Here is an 18,564-nt window from a genome sequence, read left to right on the forward strand (position 1 = left end):
CAATATATATTTACCACAATTATTCTTCTTAGTCTGGAAAATTATCACAGGCTTATAATGAAAAGAAAATGATAATCAGTTACATGAGAACAGCAGCGTTGCAGGGTTACATGAGACCAACGGCATTAACCCATTCTGCATATGTAATTGCTGTAAACAAATCAACAAATACTTCAGATATCCTTTATATTTTATAATATGGAAATAGCACGTTATACGATAACTTCACATGAAATATAAGCAAGTCAAAAGCCAATAGAACTGTATAGAGATAATTGTATGTATAAGTACAGTCATGTGCTGACATTGAGCTCCATTTGGGATCAGCCATGTGGCTCCAAGTCGGTTACAAAGTGTCACTGAAAATAAGGCTCTGTGGGTCAGCGGTTGCCATACTTTAACTGACAGTGTGGAGCAGCACCACAGGCTGGGTCAATGCAAGGCTGGGCTTCTCAACCACTGGGTCATGATCCGGGTTGCCATTGTTGATCCATGAATGCGTCACAGTGGATCATCTAACTGATCAGGGCCGCTGCATGATAGGTTTTCCCTTTTCTAAGTGAGCTTGTTTCACCAAGGAGAACCCCCAACTGTGCTGGTTTCACTAAAGGAGTTTGCAATAGCTGCTAGTGGTAGTCTAGGAATTTAAAAAGGTGACGCAGACCGAATGAATAAGAATTAGCCATGTGGAGCAGCGTCAACAAAAACAAACCTTCAAGGGTCTCCCAAGAGGTAGAAAAATGATTACTTTACAGGGTCTCAGAACAAAAGATTTTATAACTGTGGATGGTTTTGGCAAATTCTAGAACATTATTACCTTGCTGTAATCAACATATACTTCAGCATTCATGTTTGCAGTGCACCATGCAATGCATATGTGTCTGTTATAAGTCATTTGGAATGGCATTCATGAAAGCAGTGTTAATGTTTGTGATGCACCATCTGTCGGTAGGACAAAGGCAATGCATTTTATTACTAAAAATGTTTGTGATTCACCATCATTTTGAATGACACAGACACTTACCAGAGGCCTGAAGTACCTCAACTTGATCAGCAGTAAATGGGCACATTACTCTCTCTATCTATCTATCTATATATTATATATATATATATATATATATCTATATCTCTATATATATATATATATATATATCTATATATCTATATATATATATATATGTATGTATGATCAAACCTTGGACATCAGCACCCTAAGGGGAAGGTGTGTACAGTAATCCTTCCTCGATTGCGGGGGTTGCGTTCCAGACCCCCCCGCGATAGGTGAAAATCCGCGAAGTAGAAACCATATGTTTGTGTAGTTATTTTTATATATTTTAAGCCCTTATAAACTCTCCCACACTGTTAACATTATTAGAGCCCTCTAGACATGAAATAACACCCTTTAGTCAAACGTTTAAACTGTCCTCCATGACAAGACAGAGATGACAGTTCTTTCTCACAATTAAAAGAAAGCAAACATATCTTATCTTTAAAGGAGCGCCGTCAGGAGCAGAAAATGTCAGAGAGAGAGAGAGAGAGCAAACAATCAAAAAATCAATACATGCTTTTAAGTATACAGAAAAAATAAAATAAAGCGGCATTTTGTAGAGGAGCGTCCGTGTCCTCTGTGCAAACAGCCCCTCTGCTCACACCCCCTCCGCCAGGCAGAGAGAGTGAGAAAGATAGAGAGAAGCAAACAAGCGCCACGCGGGAAGCATATCTTATAGCATTGAGGAGTTTTAGTTAATATGTAATACATGCTCTGATTGGGTAGCTTTTAAGCCAACCGCCAATAGCATCCCTTGTATGAAATCAACTGGGCAATCAAACTGAGGAAGCATGTAACCTAAATTAAAAGACCCATTGTCCAGAAAGCGTAACCAGCTAAAAATCTGTGATATATATTTAGATGTGCTTACATTTAAAATCCGATAGAGTGAAACCGCGAAAGTCAAAGCGCGATATAGCGAGGGATTACTGTACACCTGAGGGGGCCTCAATTAGGGCAAAACAAGTGTCGTGTACTCTTTGTAGTATTTGGCAGGACTGAATCACATACAGTATTTATGATCTGCTTCTCACAACTGACAGAATGAGGCAGATGTTTGCCCACTGGCCGGCCAGCCACAAGCATTACCAGCTTCCTCCTCACTTCTTTCATGCCAGAACTCGACTCATGCAAGGTTAGCTTTCTTGGCTGTTTATGTATAAATTAAAGATTTTTCAAATTTTCATTTTCTTTGCCTGTGCTTAAAACTCATTTAAAAAAAACTCTTGCAAGGTTAGTTTTTCTCTGTTCAAGGTTTTCTCAGTGTTATTCAATGTTTTTACATTTAGTTTACTATTACGCTGTGCATTCTATGGTGTAATTAACTATTTTTGTGCTTAAAAATCTTTAAAGAAAATATATTTACATATAGCTCATACGGTCTGGAATGGATTAATTGTATTTACATACAATCCTATGGCGGAAATTAGGTTGGGTCACGACCAAATCAGGTTATGACCAGAGTTTTGGAACGAATTACTGTTGTGACCCGTGGTTCCCCTGTACACACACACAGACTATATATATATATATATATAATACATATCTACAGTTTGAGAACCCCTCTTAATTCTCTGATTTTTGTTCATCATTAGCTGAGCTTTCAAAGTAGCAACTTCCTTTTAATATCTGACATGCCTTATGGACACAGTAGGATTTCAGCAGTGACGTGAAGTTTATTGGATTAACAGAAAATATGCATCATAACAAAATTAGACAGGTGCATAAATTTGGGCACCCCAACAGAGATATGACATCAATACTTAGTTGAGCCTCCTTTTGCTCCTTTGAGCCTCCAGACGTTGTCCTCCTATAGCCTGTGATGAGTGTCTGGATTCTGGATGGAGGTATTTCTGACCATTCTTCATACAAAATCTCTCCAGTTCAGTTCAATTTGATGGACAGCCTGCTTCAAATTATCCCATAGATTTTCGATGATATTCAAGTCAGGGGACTGTGACGGCCATTCCAGAACATTGTACTTCTCCCTCTGCATGAATGCCTTTGTAGATTTCCAACTGTGTTTTGGGTCCTTGTCTTGTTGGAATATCCAACCCCTGAGTGACTTCAACTTTGTGACTGATGCTTGAACATTATCCTGAAGAATTTGTTGATATTGGGTTGAATTCATCCAACACTCGACTTTAATAAGGACCCCAGTCCTTGAACTGGCCACACAGCCCCACAGCATGATGGGACCTCCACCAGATTTGACAGGAGGTAGCAGGTGTTTTTCTTGGAATGCGGTTTTCTTCTTCTGCCATGCAAAGCACTTTTTGTTCTGACCAAATAACTCCATTTTTGTCTCATCAGTCCAAAGCACTTTGTTCCAAAATGACTCTGGCTTGTCTAAATGAGCATTGGCATACAACAAGCGACTCTGTTTGTGGCGCAAGTGCAGAAAGGGCTTCTTTCTCATCACCCTGCCATACAGATGTTCTTTGTGCAAACTGCGCTGAACTGTAGAACGATGGACAGATACACCATCTGCAGCGAGATGTTCTTGCAGGTCTTTGGAGGTGATCTGTGGGTTGTCTGTCACCATTCTCACAATCCTGCTCATATGCCGCTCCTGTATTTTTCTTGGCCTGCCAGACCTGCTGGTTTAACAGCAACTGTGCCTGTGGCCTTCCATTTCCTGATTCCATTCCTTACAGTTGAAACTGACAGTTTAAACCTCTGAGATGGCTTTTGTAGCCTTCCCCTAAACCAGGAGACTCAACAATCTTTGTTTTCAGATCTTTGGAGAGTTGCTTTGAGGATCCCATGCTGTCTGTCACTCTTCAAAGGAGAGTCAAAGGGAAGGAAGCACAACTTGTAATTGACCACCTTAAATACCTTTGACCACTCATGATTGGACGCTCCTGTCTATGAAGTTCAAGGGTTCACGAGCTCATCCAACCAAGTAATCAGCACTGAGCAGTGACAGGCATTCAAATCAGCAAAATGACAAGGGGACACACATTTGTGCACAGCCAGTTTTAAACATTTGATTTTATTTCATAGTAAATACGGCTTCACTAAAAATGTTTGTTCAGAAAACGCCGCAGTACTCCGATGTTCCTAGTAAATGAAGGACACACCACTGTTATCTTTATTGTTGAAAGGAGAGTCAATTATTATGCAGGCTGAGAGGGTTTTTCATTTGACTGTGTGATAAAGATATCCTTTTTTATTAACTAATGATAATATCCAATAAAGTATTATTCCCATGTTTAATTATTTACTTTATACATATTAATTTAACAAGATACAGTATAGTGCTTAACACTTAAATGGTAACTGATGCTACTGATTCAATTTATCAGTGTATGACTAGTCTAGTTGTACCTATTTGGATCTATTTGTATGTATCCCTACCACCTTCACTGTCACTTCCTCTACCCCTTCATATCTTAAGTCATTCTTGAGGCAGATTGAAGACTTAAGTGCCAGCTTAAGTGAAAAATTAAAGAAAACAAGTAATTGCAACACAAACACTGACTTCATCAGTTTTAATGCAAAAAGATGCAGACGGAAGAACAGAAGCAGTGGGCCGCTAGGGTGGAGAAAACGAGAGCTGATCAGGAAGCAGCAAGCGCATCAATCTCTGAGCAAACGAATATTAAATGTACAGAGAAAGAGGAGGAAAACAAGGAATGCTCAAGTCAAGTGGATTCACTGCATGTTATCGTGCAGTACGTCGTTACTGATTATTTATATTATATATAATACTTGTAGTGGTCCGGAGTCCTTGAGAAAAAAAAAAAAAAAAGTCACATAACTTGTGTTACCGTCATATGCTCACAACTGCTCAAACGAGTTTTTGAATTGATGACAGGACTCTTGACTAATTAAAAGCACTTTGGGGGTCAGCATCAATGACAGGGTTCAAAACACAGAGGAGCAGATATGGCAGATTAGGCTCTTTTTCCTTAGAGCAGTGTATTTGTTTAATGTGGGAAGTGACATCCTTCACATCTTCTACAACTCTGTGATGGCCAAAGTGATTTTCTACAGTGTAGTGGGCTGAGCTGGGCTGGGCTGGTCACACCACTTCAAGAGAGGTCAACCAAATTAGCAAGCCAATTAAAAGGGAAAGCTCAGTTATAGAACACACTCTGGACCCTCTAGACGTCTTCGCAAAGGAGAGAATTAGTACAAAACTCAGTGCCTTTATAAACAATGCTGCACATTCTCTCTGTGACATACCAACATTGAGGGTTGTCAGTGAATGAATTATTCAGCAGAAGTGCGTCAAGAAACATGACTGGGGATCATTTATGCCAAAAGCAACACTTCTGTATAATGTCTCACTGGGACTGGGACTGCCACGGCAAACGTTTTCTTCATTCTGTTGTGTGTTCAAACCATAGTGGATATATATATATATTCATTTATTTAAAGAGCTGCTGTATCTCAAATATTGTAAATCTCCTTCAATAAAAATGTCAGTCTAATAATAATAATAATGAATTCAGAGAGAGCTGGGACAGCATGGGGTTCCAAGTGTTGGCAAGTGTGTTTGGGGGGAAAGAATGTTTAGGCCTCACTTCTCCGACTGTTGCTCCTGCAGCCATGTTTCAGATAAGTGGTGGAAAATGAATGAATGAATACTGAGTTCTGACCGTAGTGCCCTGTGAACTATAAATGTGCCACTTCTGCTAGGTTATGATTACCCCATATAAAATCTTGAGGTTTAGCCATAGCCATGTTTCTAATTTCTCCTTTGGGACAAATTAAGTACATCTGCCAGTCTATTTGTCTGTCTGTCCGTCTATTTTATAGTTCCTTTCATATCTATCTATCTGGTTCTGCTTCAGCCTCACTACAAACCAAGAGTGAGGGCGCTACCAACAACCACACGCTCATTCTGGAAGTGGTCCCCTGAGGCAGAGCAGGCTCTGAGAGACATGAACTACGGACTGGGTTATCCTGCAGGGGACACATAGTGAGGACATTGAGGAGGTTGTTGACTGCGCTACTGACTACATCAACTTCTGTATGGACATTGTAGTTCTAGTAAGAACAGTACGCTGCTATGCTAACAACAAGTCATGGATTCTGAGTGACATCAAGGGCCTTTTAAACCAGAAGAAAAGGGCTTTTAAAGATGGTGATCAGCATGAGCTCAAGAGCGTGCAGAAGGAACTTCGAGTCCAGCTCAGGGCGGCGAAGAAACAGTACAGGAGAAAGCTGGAGCAGAACTTGCAGAATAACAGCATGAAGGAAGTGTGGGATGGGATGAAGATCATCACTGGCTGCAGCTCGAAGCGGGGTGCCACCATTGAGAGAGACGTGGAGAGAGCAAACCAAATAAACAACTTCTTTAACAGGTTTGACCACCCTAACCCACTCTCACCTCGGAGTACTGCACTCTCCACCCATTCCTCTGCTGATACCAGCATAGGAGAGACATCCCCACCCACAATTACAGCAGCCCAGGTAAGCAGAGAGCTGAGGAGACTTCATGCCAGCAAAGCAGCGGGTCAAGATGGAGTATCGCCATGACTGCTGAAGGCCTGTGCATTGGAGCTGGGGAGTCCTCTACAGCGCATCTTCAACTTGAGCCTGGAACAGGGGAGAGTCCTGAGGCTTTGGAAAACATCTTGTATCACCTGAGTGCCAAAGGTATCACGTCCTGGTAAGCTGAATGACTTCTGGCCTGTCGCTCTGATGTCACATGTGATGAAGACCATGGAGCGGCTGCTGCTTCACCACCTGAGGCCACAGGTCCGCCACGCCCTCGACCCTCTGCAGTTCGCATACCAGGAGAAGATGGGAGCGGAGGATGCCATCATCTATATGCTTCATCGATCCCTCTCCCACCTGGACAGAGGCAGTGGTGCTGTAAGAATTATGTTTCTGGACTTCTCTAGCACCTTCAACACCATCCAACCTCTGCACCTTAGGGACAAGCTGACTGAGATGGGAGCAGAGTCACACCCGGTGGCATGGATCGTGGACTATCTTACAGACAGACCCTAGTATGTGCGGCTCGAGAACTGCAGGTCTGACATTGTGTTCAGCAACACAGGAGCGCCGCAGGGGACTGGACTTTCTCTGGTCCTGTTCAGCCAACATACATCAGACTTCCAATACAACTCAAGAGTCCTGCCACGTGCAAAAGTTCACTGACGACACTGCTATCGTGGGCTGCATCAGGAATGGGCAGGAGGAGGAGTATAGGAACCTAATCAAGGACTTTGTTAAAAGGTGCGACTCAAACCACCTACAACTGAACACCAGCAAAACCAAGGAGCTGGTGGTGGACTTTAGGAGGACCAGGCCCCTCATGGACCCCGTGATCATCAGAGGTGACTGTGCAGAGGGTACAGACCTATAAATACCTGGGAGTGCAGCTGGATGATAGATTGGACTGGACTGCCAATACTGATGCTCTGTGTAAGAGAGGACAGAGCCGACTATACTTCCTTAGAAGACTGGTGTCCTTCAACATCTGCAATAAGATGCTGCAGATGTTCTACCAGACGGTTGTGGCGAGTGTCCTCTTCTTCACGGTGGTGTGCTGGGGAGGCGGCATAAAGAAGAGGGATGCCTCACGCCTGGACAAACTGGTGAGGAAGGCAGGCTGTATTGTAGGCACGGAGCTGGACAGTTTGACATCCGTGGCAGAGTGACGGGCGCTGAGCAGACTCCTGTCAATCATGGAGAATCCACTGCATCCACTGAACAGGATCATCTCCAGACAGAGGAGCAGCTTCAGCGACAGACAGACTGCTGTCACCATCCTGCTCACTGACAGACTGAGGAGACCCCACACTATGCGACTCTTCAGTTCCACCCAGGGGGGGGTAAACGTTAACATTATACAAAGTTATTGTCTGTTATACCTGCATTGTTATCACTTTTTAATTTAATATTTTTTTTTTTATCAGTATGCTGCTGCTGGAGTATGGGAATTTCGTCCTGGGATTAATAAAGTATCTACCTATCTATCTATCTATCTTATAGTGCCTTTCATATCTACCTATCGACCATAGCCATGTTTCTAATTTCTCCTTGGGGACAAATAAAGTACATCTGTCAGTCTATTTGTCTGTCTACCTGTCTATTTTATAGTGCCTTTCATATCTATCTATATATCTATCTAAACTGGACATTAGGAGTTAATGCAAAAGCATGGCTTAATTTAAATGTACTTCAATGTCGTGCACAAGACTATTTTCCAGAATTGATTTATGTAACAATATTTTTAATAAAATACACATATTTTAGAGTAATACCAGTTTGAACTCACTCAGTTTCTGTGAATAAATCATTATTTAAATCGCCAGTGTTGTTACTAGAGTGATTCTGTTGACACAACGCTTACTGACAAAATGAGGACCAACTCTCAAACTCTCACCTCAAACACATGCTCACACTTTGGAGCCAGCTTGACTCGAGTCAGAAACTTGGGGATGCGACTGATAAACTGATCTCAGGTGAGTGATGGCCTTATAGGTGACAAGGATTAACCAAATTTTTGGGAAAATGTGGCAGAGTCAACACTCTCTCTTTGTCAGAGACAATGAACTCAGATGGAGCAGAGTTTAAGAATGTTGCATGTACGCAGATAACAGCAAACGCAGTCCGATTGATCGGAAAGTGTCAACATTAACAGCAAAATCAAAGTTGCATGGTTAATAGAATTCAAAACACCATGCACATGGGGAGTGTTCAGTAAATCATATGCTAAACTAACACTCGGATTTAAATTAAAAATGACAGGGTATGTGAAGAGAGAGTGACAGACAGAAGATCATGAAGACCAGGCTCTCATTCATTGCAGTATCTAGAACGTATCAACCAATCTGAAAAAAGTACCAATTCCTAGAAGCACTTTGTAGAGAAGCAAACACTCCAATGTCACTCTGGATGAGTGTAATGAGTGTATATTTAAGCAATTTTAACCAGACTTCCAGACGTCCAATATATATTTTTTTTTAATTTGGCACAGAACCACGAGAAAGTGTTTGAAAGTTGTAAAGTTTCTCACAATGCATGAGATGTGTTTCAAGTGGCATGTCCAAAAAAAAAAAAATGGCAGGCACTTTCAGCCCAAGTTCATCAGGTCCTATTCAGCATTTCCATTTTTATTGACGAAACAGGAAGTGGCTCCATGTTTATACTTTTTGCAAGAACGGCAACAAAACATTTGTGAACGTATGGGAAAGAGCACGGACTGATCCAAGTTGTATCAAGAAAACCAACCCCTATATGATATTATGTCCAAGAAATATGACAAGACCTTCAAAGAAGATCTACTCGGGGACAAGGGCCTGCTGCTACAAATTCCAAGTAGAACTGCATGTTTGTGCCAACAGATTAGCATTAGTTATACAGTCCACTAGTCATGAGATTCATGCTAATCAAGCAAATACGGATATCAATCTTAGCTACTTTAATCTAACATAAAAAAAAGAGATACAGTAAAATAAATCAGGTCACTGTTCAGTGTCAAATCGCATGGCTACCATAAAGCCTCACCACGTAATCGCGCAGAGTTGTTCAAATTGCTTCCTACCGTTCATGAGCCTGTAAAATTGCACAGTTTAAACCTGCTTATGATCTGCCATCAGTACAAGTGAGATGTTAATTGTGAGAGGGCACCTGATCACAACACAAAAGGAAAAGTCTCTGCGCGTACGCGGCCTAAAAGAGCTGGTCAGTCCAGAGGCTAATATGATAAATGTATCCAGGAAGAAAAGTCAAGGTGAGGACTGAGTAGCATAATTCGCATGATTTTCCGTGTATCTGAATAGATTTCAGTGGATTAAGACGTTTAAAGGCTGATACATCCCACCTCTTTGATGAAGTTAACCTTTAAAGACTTCATGAAATAAAAGAAAACGCACTAGAAAAGCACTTTTTGTACGACCTTATATATTTTCCCATACAACTGATCCAAAAAGTGTTTTATACCCCCTTCTTTTTTGGCCTACCAATCATGTTTTCAGAAAGGTTTGCAAATTTATTAAAAATCAAAAACTGAAATCTCTTATTCCAATAATAATTTAGAACCTTTGCTGTGGAACTCCAAATTCACTCAGGTCCACCTGTGGCAAACTGAATTGATTGGACATCGTTTAGAAGGGCACATGTTAGGGATGATCCAATCAGGCTTTTAAAGCCGAGACCGATCACTGATTTCATGTTACTTGATCGACCAATTCAGATTTTTTTTCCTTTGTCCCTTAAAAAACTTTTTACACTAAGATCCTACATAACCAGACACATATAGGGTGGTCCAGATCTAATTATGCAATTTTTCATTACGTTATACCTTATTAAGTTTATTACATAGAAAATCACCCAAAATATCCCAAACCATCGAGAAGTGTGCGAACTGGCGACATGAAGAATCGTCTTTGTGCCAAACTGGAATCGTCCGCACATAAATCAAAGTCATCCAGACGATCTGGATCTGCATAATTAGATGTGGACCACCCTGTAGATCTGTCATGTCCTACATTAAAGTGTTAACTTTGGTATTTATATTATTAAACTATAGACCACAGGTGTTAACATTTTTATTTTTATTAACAAAATGAAATTGTGTAGGCTTATTGTTCAGTGTCCATAAAAATACAATAGATACAAGTTCCTTATAATACACACTCTAATAAAATATGTACAAAAATATTTACCTATAATACATATGGTATAAAAGAAAATGGCAAACTGTTTAAAATGTTCTGTTCTGTAGTTACCTGAAATAAAGTTTAATCAAGAAAAGTAGTTTTCACCATCACAACATACTGCAGTCTCAGTTATCAGTAATTTTAAATAGATAGTAGAAATCTGCTCATCAAGGTGAGCTAAATAAAACTTTTCATTAAAACACATCTTTATTTATTAGCATCTCCTTTTATATCTCATATGATGCATTCATGAGGAACAGCTCTCATAATAACTCAATAATTACCAACAATGGTAATATTAATACACTATTGGTTATATCTTTATCTTTTTAAGTTCACATAGTATATTTTTAATATTTGAAAATATATCGGGTCTTTATATTTCTGGTTATATGTGCTAAATCACACATTTGATTGCATCTTTTCCATAAGGGTTCTTTTATACTTTTTATCATCAAGATTAATCTTTTTAATTGAATTTTTCATATCTCAAATTTCATCAATAATTGTTTATTAAAGTTGCTTGTTAGATTTTCTCAAAAAAAGTTTACTTTATTATGTATGATGATCAAATTTGTAAAAAATATACTTTTGCCTTTTCACTCCCTCAGGGACAGAAGTTGGAAAAATCCTTTCTATAGTGGGTGCCTACGTCATAAAAGGAACGGATCCTCCAAATGTCATGTTTCTAGGACCAGTGGGTAAGGCTGGGTGAAATATAGTTAAAATACTGTATTCATTTTGATTGGATTAGAATAGGATATTATATAATTATTATATATATATTTTATTTATATATAATATTTATTTAAATATTTATATATTTTTATTTTTTTTCCCCCGCAACCACTTGAGAGGATGTGCGTAAACTGTAATCGTCTCACAGGACGACCTACAACACCTCATTTTACACAAAGAAGGCCATTACGATAACCATTAAAGGTAAAATGAAATAGTCGCCCTGCAGCTTCTAACTTACATAGACCACCAAAAGTCGAAGGCTGCATGTATGTATAATTTATATATATATATATATATATATATATATATATATATAATTTGATACTCCCCGTATGTATGGTGTTCGCGTCAATACCTCGACTCAATACAAGTTAGAACCATGCAATGGGACTCTGCCTCTGTAGTTAGAACATAACATAACAAACGCGGACGCAGTATTGCATGATTGGCTAAGAATGTTCGAATGCTTCAGTGATGCCGCTGGACGGCCGAGTGTAGTAAGTCGGTGTTGGTTCGAGCAGATAACAGAAAGTTCGGTTGGTTTTTGGAATGTTGGTTTGGTGGGGCGTACTTTCCAGGACTAACATCGTCGACAGATTTAAACCCTTTGACAGCTCCGGAACCGTAAGTAATTTAGAACGTATCGCCATTTGATTGGTACGTCGAAATCTATCTTTGGGCAGTTCAGTTTTGGCATCCGTCCTTCTGACATCTACTGGCAAACTGAGTAATGATGGCTGGGTATTAACAACGGTCATTGTTTAAATTTTAGCCGATCTCAGATCTAAAATGCCATGATAGCAAAATCATTTTAAAAAAACAAATAATTCTTTGCAGAGAAAAGTATGGATTTCACAAACGTAGAATTTGTAGCCTGATTCGATCGGGCTCCCAGTCACTAGTGTCTGTGTCTCTATATATATATATATATATATATATATATATATATATATATATATATATATATATATATATATATATCACACACACTCTATATTTAGCAAATTCTTGAGGTGTAATTATAAATATGGATTACCATTTTAGTTACGTAGTACTTGTTTCTTATGAAAACAATAAACACAAATAATAAACATGGTAAAAATCTTTAATAAAACCTATTGTTTACTAAGCAGCAATTTCAAATTGGATTTATCTTTTCTTTTTCCAATTAAAAATGAAGGCTGCTGCATTTAAAAAAACAGCTCGCTGTTGAAACTCAAAACGGTGTCCGTTTTAATTGAAAGGACACAACAAGGCAAGAAAAGCCACTTTAATGAATTCAGACCATCTCCGACTCCCTTCTTCAGTTTATTACTCCACTTCGTTAAACATAAAGGATAATAATCCAATCTCTCGCTCTCTGATAAAGCAATAATAACTTGTATAAAGGAGCACAACAACTACCATGATGCTTAGAAAAGCAGGGCCTGAAAATACGGTTTGTTTGTGATCGGCTAATTTACCAGTCGAGTCTTTTTTAGTAAAAGTCAGGTGTGTGGTGGAAGTTTTTCTTGATTGTTATAGTCACCATAAAACATTAAAAAAAAGTGTCAGTATTATATAATATTTATTGGAATACATTTCTAGAGGTAAAGCTTCATTTAGCTACATTTAATTATAATAATGACAGCAGAAATAATAATATAAAAAAAAATTGAATGCATTACAAGGAAGATGATGGGGACGTAGCAATTTATAGTTCCCATTACATCTTCATATTTACATGGCATGTTAAATGTTTATATGTTATTATTAAACTGATGATATATAAATTAAAATAAGTTATTGAAAGAACATGCATTATATTGAATACAGTTTTTAATATCATGTACACATTTATATTTCCATGATACAAAAAAATTCAGATGGTTGTTTAAATAAAAATACTACTTCCTGTTGAGTAATTTTTCTCAAATTTCATATCTGTTTGCTTTTTATCATTATAAATATCTATACAAAATTTTAATCATCTACCTGTTAATATAACCATAGTTTACTTGAAAATTTGTGAACGTATTCAGTTAAAGTACCACTTCCAGTTGCCAGAAGTGGCCCAAAAGTCAATAGGATTCCTCATTTTTGATACAAGTGTATAAAATTTCACTGACTGAGATCAAAGCGTTTGAGTTATCGTGTTTACACACAGAGACACATCCATCCATCCATTATCCAATCCACTATATCCTAACTACAGGGTCATGAGGGTCTGCTTTAGCCAATCTCAGCCAACACAGGGCGCAAAGCAGGAAACAAACCCCGGGCAGGGCGCCAGCCCACTGCTGACAGAGAGACATAACTTCAAAAATTATATTTTCGGACTCAGGAAGGTCTAAAATGTCAAGATTTATTTAAAATCTCAACGTCAAATTTTTTCATGATTCCTATACGTTCTCTATACTATGTAGATAAGAAAGTAAAAATCGGCCAATCGATCGGAGCATCCCTAGCACCCGTGTACCTGTGTACCTGTGTATAGAGGATTTCACATCTCGAACTGCATGTCAGGACAAAAAGCAAACCATCAAGTCCGAGGAACTCCCTGTGGACCTACGTGATAAAATTGTGGTGAGGTGCAGATTCAGGACAAGGATAAAAAACCCATTTCTAAAGCTTTGAGCGTTCACAGGAGAACAGTGGCCACAATAATTTTGAAATGGAAGAAGCTTGGAACCACCAGGACTCTTCCCAGAGTTGGTTGTCTGGCCAAACTGAGTAATCAAGCAAGAAAGGCCTTGGTCAAGGTGGTGGTCAAGAACTCAATGGTCATTCTAACACAGCTGAGGTGGGAAAGCCTGCCAGAACAACTACCATCTCAGTAGTAGTCCATCAGTCAGGCCTTTATGATAGATGGACGCCACTCTCAAGTAAGGCATATGGCAACCAACTTGGAGTGTTCCAAAGGGCATTGTAAGCACTGCGTGACGAAAGATCGCCTGGTTTGATGCTAAAAACTGAACTCTTTGGGCAGAACTCCAAACACTATGTCTGGTGAAGACCAGGCACTGCTCATCAACTGCTTAACTCTTTGAGGGTTGAATACTTTCCCCAAAAAACTGAAAAGCAATAGTTTCACACATAAGTCAACGTAAAATGTCTTTCGGTATGTGCTGTGGCTGCTGTTGGCACATGTCCGGCATCTCTGGCAGCAGTGACTGCATGGGGGCACCTTGATGGTCAGCAGGAATGCACGGTGGGCCAGCTGCCTGGCTGTCTTCACACAGCAGGTGGGTGGCGGTTGCAGTGTGATGCAATATGGTTTGTACCTCTTGTCATCACCACGATCAGCTGGGGACCGATCAGATGATGCTGGTACCTCACTTTCATTTTTGATACCCTCCTCCAGATCACTTGCATCAAACTCGGAGTCCTATTCAAAGAAATTATGTAAAATGTCCATGGAGTATTTTGCATTACACATTCGCTTTAGTCTCTCGCCAGTCTGTGCCATTTTAGAGGCTGTTTGCTCTTCGCTACTCTTGCACGCGTAGGGAATCGAGGTCAAATCAATAAAGCTACGGAACTTTCCTTCTAGCAAAGAGAGTCAAACTAAAACATAAGGGCGAGTTTTGTTGCAGTTTATAGCCGATTACTGTCCTCTACTCCCGAATTTTGATAAAAGTCGACATCAGCCCTGATGGTATTTAATGTTTCCTGAAAGAGTTAGCACCATCCCTACAGAGAAGCAGGGTGGTGGGCAGGAAGTCTGAACCAAGAAGACTCAAAGCTGGAATTGGTGCCAAAGTGGCTTGTACAATATGGCTGAATTAAAGGTCTGAAAAGGCCTCTGAATGAGAAATTTCAGTTTTTGATTTTTAATAAATTTGCAAACTTCTATGAAAACATATTTCAACTTTGTCATTCTGGGGTATTTAGTGTAGATTGACAGGGGGGAAAAATGGCAAGCTTACACCTTTTATTGTGTTGTAGATTTAATTACAAAGGGTGCAGAATGTGAAGGGGTCAGCACAATTTCTAAATCCACTGTATTTCAGCTTTACCCTTCCTCCACAAGATGGACATTTGCAATTCTACAAGCGTGATGCATATTAATAAAATGAAGCAGAGACACAACTTACAGAACTGGATGTACGATGAGTTCAGGGCTGTAGGACTTTATAACAGTTGCAGCATCTTTGGTACAAAAAACATGAGACAAGTCTGCACCCTAGAAAATCCATAAAGAAAAGAAATAAACAGAAAAAGTTAGAAAATGAAAACAAAAAAACAACATTTAACTAAAGCACATTTTTAAAATGAATGGCTTCTGGAGGTACATACCACTTTAAGTGCGGATATTGCTGCAAAATATGGTGCTCCTGTGTATCTGTGAAAACATGGAGGTGAAACATGACGTGAGACGCTCATTGGGAATTTTATCAAGTGTTAATCTTCAACAGCTGCCTTTTATCTGACGTAATGTTTTAATAAAAAAAAATAAAGTACTGCAGAGTGTTTTTCTTTACTTGAAGGAAAAAGAAAGCAACAGCCTCCTAAAACAGCACACTTCATTTTTTGATAATCTCATCCATTGTTACGTCAAGACTACAATTAAACACACAAGAACTTATGCACAAATTCAAAGACTTTGTTCACTGCAACTGGCGATATAAATGCAGTGGGATGTGCATAAAAGAGAAAGTTACCTAGTCGGCCCTATTAGCAAGCCATTACTTCATACCATAGGTCAGTACTGAAAGGCAGATCTAACGCGAACACTTGCTGTTGTCAAAATAAAATGGACATAAAAGTGGAACAGAAAGCCTCCCGATGTTAACAGCTGCCTTTGGTCTTGATTGTTTAAGTAAGGCTGTCATTTACCAGCAGATGAATCATTTCTAAGAGGAGTCGTGTTCATTCACCTTCCGTTACGAAAAGCACGTCCAAAGAAGAGAAAATAACCCAAGAAATGAAGATACAACTCTAAATAAACAGGATTCTGAGAAAATAACTAATGCATTTATCTCTAGTAGGATTGCCTACTGCAATGCAGTGTTCACTGGATGTTCAAACTGTTCATTATACAGCCTCCAGTTAATCCAAAATGCTGCTGCAAAAATTATTACAAGAACAAGAAAATACAAAAACATAACCCCAGTTCTTAAATCCTTACACTGGCTCCCGGTTAAGTTTAGGGCAGATTTCAAAATCCTCCTTTTAACATATAAAGCATTAAATGGCCGAGGTGTGGCTTACTTGTCTGAACTTATCATGACTTACAAACCAGAGCGCACATTAAGATCTCAAGATGTCGCTCTACTTACGATTCCAAGGATTAATAAAATAACAGTAGGAGGTCGAGCTTTTAGTTACAGGACCCCTTAAACTGTGGAGTGGTCTGCCTGCTACTATAAGAGATACCCCTTCAGTCTCAGCTTTCAAATCCCAGCTGAAGACTCACTACTTCAGTTTAGCACACCCTGACTAGAGCTGCTGATTAGCTGTGCAGGCTGAATCTCTGTTGTTAGTCATTAGCACTAAAACATCAGTAACATGATCGTTATAATTGAATACTAACCCTCACCTATTCTGTTTCTCTTCTCTGTACTCAAATGTGGCACTTGGTGCCACGGTCCACCTGCCAAGTTATTTTGCCTGCCTAAGGTGTAGTCATCTGTGATGGAGGATCGTGGGAATCGTGGGGTAAAGGGGTCCTTTCATCGGATTTGCTGGCCCAGTGCTGTTTCAACTGTGGATGGCCAATGTGGGAGGCAGCTTGATGGCCGAGGTCTCCAGGACTCTAAACAAATCCAAATCCTATGATGTGATATCATCTACTGTTAAATTCTGCTCCATACTTGTAAAATTTTAATTTTTATACTGTATTGGGGATTTGTTCTGTTCTGTGTATTGTATTGTATTGACCCCCATTTTCTTTTTGACACCCACTAGATGCCCAACCTACCTGGAAAGGGGTCTCTCTTTGAACTGCCTTTCCCGAGGTTCCTCCAATTTTTTTCCCCTACAATTGTTTTTTTTTGGAAGTTTTTTCCTTGTCTTCTTAGAGAGTCAAGGCTGGCGGGCTGTCAAGAGGCAGGGCCTGTTAAAGCCCATTGTGGCACTTCTTGTGTGATTTTGGGCTATACAAAAATAAATTGTATTGTATTGTATGCAAAAGCAAGAAAATAGTCAGAGTAGTAACAAAAGAGTCAAAACCAGGAATTAACAATAGAAAACGGATCATAAAAAATGAAGAATGTCAGGCAAACGTCTTGCTTGAAAATTTAAAAGCAAAGTTCCTGGGTATCTAAAAATTCCTTCCATACATTTTCCACGGTTTATCCGAAGCCAGGTTGCAGGGGCAACAGTCTTAGCAGTGAGGCCCGCATGTCCCTTTCCCCAGCCACACTTGCCAGCTACTACTGTGGGATCCCAAAGCTTTTCCAGGCCTTCTGGGAAATATAATCCTCCCAGCAAGCCCTGGGTCTTTCCCTGAGTCTGCTCCCAGCTGGTTGTGCTTGTAAAATGGCCACAGATAAGCATCCGGGATGTTACTGTATCAGGTGTCAAGCCACCTCAACTGGCTCAGCAGCTCTACTCCTAGCCTGTCCTGGATGTCGGTACTATTCACCCTATCTTTAAGGGAGAGCCCAGCCACCCTTCACAGAAAGCTCATTTCGGCCACTTCTACCCATGACCTCATTCTTTCGCTCATTACCTAAAGCTCATGACCATATGTGAGGGTGGGGACATCGATCGACTGGTAAATTGAGAGCTTTGCCTTCTGGCTCATCTACTTCTTTACCACTATGGATCAGTATACCTACCTCAGAACTGCAATGCATTCTGATTCGTCTGGCGATCTCACCATTCCTTTTTCCCCATGAACAAGACCCCATGGTACTTAAAATCCACCACATGAGGCAGTAACTCACCTCCCACTCCCAAGGAGAGGACAGTCCACCTTTATCCTACGGAGGACCATGACCTCAGATTTAGAGGTACTGATCCTCATGCTGCTTCACACTTGGTCGCAAACCGTCCCAATGCATGCTGGAGCTCAGAGCCCAATAAAGTCAACAGGACCACATCAAAAAGAAGTGACAATTCTAAAGCCACCAAACTGTTTCAGTGAGTGGGGAGCCACTTGAACCACCACAAATGTGAAGCATCCACCTAGATGATGTAAAGGCAGCCATTTTTATACCAGTA

General features: G+C 39.8%; 1 protein-coding gene across 4 annotated transcripts in view; it reads right to left on the bottom strand.

Moving 5' to 3' along the window:
* naxd (NAD(P)HX dehydratase) overlaps positions 1-18,564 on the bottom strand; it is a 96,156-nt gene that overhangs the window by 26,309 nt on the left and 51,283 nt on the right. For all 4 annotated transcript variants that reach the window (XM_039745912.1, XM_039745911.1, XM_039745909.1 and 1 more), the window contains 2 exons: positions 15,694-15,739; positions 15,492-15,580 (listed from right to left, as the gene is read on the bottom strand). In XM_039745912.1, the coding sequence (XP_039601846.1) occupies positions 15,492-15,580; positions 15,694-15,739 (135 nt within the window). The remainder of the gene's footprint in view (positions 1-15,491; positions 15,581-15,693; positions 15,740-18,564) is intronic.

This window comes from Polypterus senegalus, chromosome 2, assembly GCF_016835505.1.
Source record: "Polypterus senegalus isolate Bchr_013 chromosome 2, ASM1683550v1, whole genome shotgun sequence".
NCBI classification, from domain to species: domain Eukaryota; kingdom Metazoa; phylum Chordata; class Cladistia; order Polypteriformes; family Polypteridae; genus Polypterus; species Polypterus senegalus.